General features: G+C 46.7%; 1 protein-coding gene across 2 annotated transcripts in view; it reads right to left on the minus strand.

Moving 5' to 3' along the window:
• slc7a11 (solute carrier family 7 member 11) overlaps positions 1–2,394 on the minus strand; it is a 59,931-nt gene extending 57,537 nt beyond the window's left edge. For both annotated transcript variants that reach the window (XM_061725909.1, XM_061725908.1), the window contains exon 1: positions 1,671–2,394. In XM_061725909.1, coding sequence (XP_061581893.1) covers positions 1,671–1,953 — 283 coding nt within the window. In that variant the 5' untranslated portion in view covers positions 1,954–2,394. The remainder of the gene's footprint in view (positions 1–1,670) is intronic.
• Between the last annotated feature and the right edge of the window lie 3,606 nt (positions 2,395–6,000).

Below are 6,000 nucleotides of genomic sequence, written 5' to 3' on the forward strand. Positions count from 1 at the left end.
GTTCCCACTAGCCTCCCCTTCTCCTCATGACACCTGTGGACCTGTATCAGAACTATATCGAGCCGGCTGATAACATCAAGGACAATGGCTAAGGAGTAGCTCGGGGACATAGTTCACAGACTTACCACTCACACAAACACCGACACACACATATGCCGCTTTTGCACTAGGACTTACTTGGCCCGACTCGTCTCGGCGCGGCTTTACACGGTTCCACTGTGTGTCTTCGCACTGCCAGGGGAGAAGCGGGCAGGTTTGGGTGAAGCTGCTGTGACGTACTCGATTGCGCAACACCTTTGTTCACGTCAGCGCTGATCAGAAATCAGCTGGAGCCGGAGCGGCTGAGAGTAAAACAGCCCGTCTACATCGCTTTTTTAATTTTTTCTCGACAGCCACCAGGTTTATGAACATCTGCACCTCAGAGTTGGATCACCAAACAGACGTTTTGTGCTTTATAATAAAATCGCCGCGAGCCGCGGGTCGCCTCGCTCTGACTCCCGCTTCCTGATTCAAACGTCTGACGGCCCCGCCCCCCGACCAATCAGAGGCGCGGAGGGTGGTGACGCCCCCGCCCCCCGACCAATCAGTGGCGAGGAGGGTGGTGACCTCAGAAATAGTCCCTTCTCAGCCCGCTAAGAACCTGGCTGAAATGGTTACAGAAAAAAGTACCGACTTGGAGCGGCTCTACACGTCTCAGCCCTAGTGCGAAAGCGCAAAACGGGGCCATAGCGGGTAGAACCGGGGAGAAGTGAGACTAATGCAAAAGCGCCAATACACATAATGACACCTCCCCCATTATACGATGCCTTCCCTGGCTCCCCTCATATCACCCCTCCTAACACAGTAAACAGGTTGTTAACCGCTCCATGAAGGCTGCGGTGCTCATTTGGATGGCCTGTGCCGGGGATCCGGGGATCCCGGGACCTCGGGACACCAGGATCCCCCCCCCTTCATCCTCTCTCCCTCCACAAATGCTAGTCTTTGTCATGATGTTGTTAAAATTGTTTGAGTATGTTGTATGTCTGGTTCTAAGGTGTTTTTTTTGCCCTTTCACCAGGATACCCACATCATATGTTGTCATTGTTTTGTTTTTTTCTTTTCTCTTGACTGTACTGGAATGTAATTTCATTGTGTCGGGAACCTGGCTCATTGATAAAAAAAATCTATCTATCTATCTATCTATCTATCTATCTATCTATCTATCTATCTATCTATCTATCTATCTATCTATCTATCTATCTATCTATCTATCTATCTATCTATCTATCTATCTATCTATCTATCTATCTATCTATCTATCTATCTATCTATCTATCTATCTATCTATCTATCCATCCATCCATCTATCTTAACATCTGTGTGAGGGGTTAACATCTGTATAAGGATTAGCAGGCCCCTGGGTGGTAGTGGAAAGAATCTATACATGTAGCGACATAGTACCCAGCAGGTTACATGTTCATGTAATGTGAAACATGAGAACGGAGCCAATTTAAAACAACTTTTTAGAAATTTAACATTCTGCTAACATGTTTTAGTTGTTCTGTTTTTAAACCATAGGACATCTGTAAACTATTTTCTGCATTTGTTATTGTAAGTTTTAAAGTTTCTGCAGACAGTAACTACTTTTTCTAAATTATGTTCCTCTGAAACACACTCGTAAAGCAACTCACCAAACAGTGACAGCACACCACAGCCGATCCAAACTATCAGGGACATTCCTACGCTCCCTGAGTGTTTCAGGATTCCCTTTGGGGAGATGAAAATCCCAGCTCCAATGATGATCCCAATGATGATGGAGATTCCTCGCAGCAAAGTCACTTTCTTCCCCAGTTCCACCTTCTTCTTGGTCTTGCCCAACAAACTCCCATCAGGATCTTTTTCGTTTTGCGAAACTTCAAGTCTATTTGACTCAACTTTTCCATCTTTGCACGTAGATGAAGACCTCCCGTTCATCTTTTTATACCTTGCTTTCTGTCTTTTTGAAGAATAGTAGATTTAAACCCAGGATCTGTCTCTGCATCAGCCTAAAAACACACAGGTCTGTATGACTGGTGAAGCCGAAGTTCCAAAACTCAAAGAAAAGCTAAAATCCAGAAAGGAAAGATCTCTTCACTGTTGCGTTGTCTCTTCTACTGTTTTTCATGCCCCACTCACATATCTGTCACACTAGAGAACCAGGATGTCTTCTCGTCACCTTTTTGACATCACCCAACTTGTTTAGCCTTGTCCTCTGTTACTCTGCCTTGTGTGTCTGCTTCATCCTGTGCTAGTATTTATGACCTCCCCCAACGTCCCTCCCTTTCAGTCCTGTCTCTTCTCCAAAACCTGCTGTGGCTGTGTGCAATTCTCTAAACTCTAGTGCAAGGTAATCATGACATAGCAACTTATTTTATTTATTTATTTATTTTATACTCAGAAGTACCAGCAACAACAGGCCAGAAACCTAAAAAGCCAGTTTTCTCATCATTGTTTGAACCTTTTTTTTTTTTTAAATTGTTTATATATGTATATGGGGGGATAAGAGTGGGGGGAAATCTGCTGCAAATCTGAAACAAGAGAAACACACAAAAACACAGAACGGCCACACAAACCTTTGGAATCTGCAAGAGAGAAAGACAACAAAAACAGAAACAGGCAAATACAAAACAGCAACCATTCCAGTTGTCTAGAACTAAATCAGGACCTGGCTACAGCAATTATTTGTCCCCGAAACCCGGTGACTGTGTGTTGGCCTGTTCCTGTTCCCGAGGTGGTCCTGGACGCACCCCGGACTGTTCCTGTTCCTGAGGTGGTCCTGGACGCACCTCAGCCAGCACCACGGATCCTGTCTGCCCTGTCCCAAGAACGGCTCTCTGCTCAGTCCCGAGAACGCCCCCCTGTTCAGTTTTGCCGTTGTGCCCGGTCCTGAGTTCGGCTCCGATGTCGCCCCCTGAACTGTTTTGCCAGTCTACCCGGCCCCGAGGACGGCTTGAACTGTCTCGCTGGTGTGCCCGGTCCCGAGGATGGTTCCCTGATCTGTCTTGCCGGTCGTCCCGGTCCCGAGGACGACCTCCTGATCTGTCTCGCTGGTCGTCCCGGTCCCGAGGACAGCCTCCTAAGCTCTGACTGTGTGTTGGCCTGTGGGGGAAGCATGTAGGTGAGTGAGTGAGTGAGTGAGTAGTATGTGTGTGTCGAACTGCAACAAGAGTGGAGGAGGGAGGGCACAACCATGCCACCTGAAAGACCAGAAGCTGACAAGGAAGAAATGCGAATCGAGGCCAGCTGCAGCCCCACGGAGGACCAGAAAAGGGACAGGAGGAAGCTCCTTGCCAGCAAGCACCCCACCTCCCACCAACAGAGAGAGGGAAGCCCCAGGCAGAGCCCCCATGACCACGGGGGAAGGCCGCCAGGAAACCTGCGGCGATCTAAGGATCTAAGGCACAGAAACCAAGTACACCCCTCCACCCCATAGTAGATAGTATAGGATCAGTAACATACAACCTATACTGGCTACAGAACTCATCAACATCAAAGTACAACAGGATAAAATGTTCATATCACATGACATCATATCCCTCTTCACAGAAAACACCAACAAAAACACCAACAAAAACACCAACATAGGACACTATACGGATACTACAGGACAGGTTAAGAGCAGACAAGACACTCAAGAGACGTAAAAAACTCACATTACAGGACAACACTGAACTCCTCCAATTCATCGCCACATCCACATATTTCCAGTTCAGAAACACCATCTGGACGCTATGTGGACGACATCCCGGAAAAAGTCGAAACAGGACACACACAACAACTCACAGACCACCTGAACACCATAGACACTACTGGAAATATAAAGTTCACACATGAAGAGGAAACAGACAAATCTATTGCCGTTCTGGACTCTGGACATACAGCACACTCATAACGGAGACACAAAAATAAGTACACAGGAAACCCACACATCAATACTTCTTCTGGACATTAGAACATCCCACGATCCACAAGTTGTCTGTTGTCAGAACCCTACATGAATGCTCAACAATAATCACAGACCCGGAGGATGGAGCACAGGAGGAACAACACGTACAACGCGCACTGAGGAGATGTCAGTGGGCAATAACCAAAGGAGCAGCACAGGTGAGAAACAGAAACACCACAGCACAGGGGGGGAAGAATAAACAAACAAATAAACAGGAACACTGAGACATAGTAACCCTGCCATACATGAGAGGACACAGAACGCATCCAAAGGGCTATGAAAAAATACAACATCAACACGCCCGTCAAACCAAACACAACACCCGACAGGCCCGATGACGATCAACAGGTACCTGGGAGCCTACTTGCTCGCTCCCACCTGGAGCAGCATAATGTAGGGGGCGAACGGACAGCAGAGGACGGGACTCATCTGTCAAATCTCAAATCTGACAGGTGAGTCACGCCTTCTTTTAACATCCGCTGATAAGTGGCGGGTCACACACACCATCTTCTGTCAGGTATTTCAAAAAACAAAATATTCTTGTCTGACAAAAAGAATCAGCAAATTAAAAAGGGTACGCATACTGTAGGTATGTGTACTGTTTTACTGTAGGTACATGTACTGTTTTATTCCAGGTATATGTCCTGTTTTATTCCAGGCCCATGTACTGTTTTACAGCAGGTAGGTATACTGTTTTATTCCTGGTACATGTACTGTTTTACTGCAGGTAAATGGAATGACTTTTTAAGACTGCACTGTATTTGGGTGTGGTACAGAAAGGAAGAGAAGGAAGCAGACGCACACACACGCACGCACGCACGCACGCACGCACGCACGCACGCACGCACGCACGCACGCACGCACGCACGCACACACACACACACACACACACACACACACACACACACACACACACACACACACAGAGGAATTTTTTTTTAGCTCATTATTATGAACAGTCATGTATTCAGATCTTTGGAAAATGGGACGATGGCTTCCATTAATACATTTCTGAAATGTTCATTATCCTGATTTTTCTACTCTAATCTTTGAGAAAATGGTGTGTAAAAGTATTTCTTGAAATCTCCATAACGTAATTTGATATCCATACCCACATTAATGTGTGAGTAACCGCTTAACCCCTCCATTAACCAAATTTTAGCTGTGAAAAGAGTTTTTGAGTTTCAACCAGAAAGAAAAAGATGAGAAGGGACATAGTTTCTGCCGAATGTTGTTCTAGTAAAAAAAAAACAATGACCAGCAAATTACTTTGCCACCTGGCAACGCTCACACGCTGGCGCAACTCTGTGGTGTACTCCACACCCTGATGGCCATGTTCCTGATGCAACTGTTTCAAAATATCCTGCTTAAGGACAGATGGCAAGAAGAGCTGGAGAATCTCTTCCCCTCCATCTGGACGATGGACCCGGTGGTACAAGAAACCCTTTTCCACAAAACGATCCCATTGCTTTAACATAACTAAAGCCAGCTTTGATAGCTGCCGCTTCTCCTCGGGTGTAGGATAAATCTGCCTTCTCACCAAGATGTCTTTCAGGAGGGAATCAGGCTCCTGCAAAGCACAAATGTCTGAAAGAGAGTGAAAGGAAAAGACAGACACCACTGACTGGGTCGCCAACACAAGGCTAGGACGAGGAGCTAACTGGAGACTTTCGGGGACAGAAGTGCCGGGCAAGACCTGCTCTGCCAAGTTGGTACTGAAGGTGGGCTGCCGGGAGAGTGCATCAGCGGTTTTGTTGCTGTGACCAGATGGACACTTGACTTCAAAGTCAAAAACAGCAAGTTGGGCAGCCCAACGATGTTCGGCGGCACCTAGCTTGGCTGACTAGAGATAGCTCAAGGGATTGTTGTCTGTTAACACTGTGCACCTACGCCCCAAGATGTATTCTCGAAATTTCTCGGTCATGACCCATTTTAAAGCAAGGAATTCTAATTTCATTGATCTGTAGTTTGCCATGTTCCGCTCCGTCGGTCGAAGACCCCGGCTGGCGTGTGCTATTGGCCTAGTCCCACCCTCA

The sequence above is a fragment of the Cololabis saira genome, chromosome 7 (genome assembly GCF_033807715.1).
Source record: "Cololabis saira isolate AMF1-May2022 chromosome 7, fColSai1.1, whole genome shotgun sequence".
In the NCBI taxonomy this organism is placed as follows: Eukaryota; Metazoa; Chordata; class Actinopteri; order Beloniformes; family Belonidae; genus Cololabis; species Cololabis saira.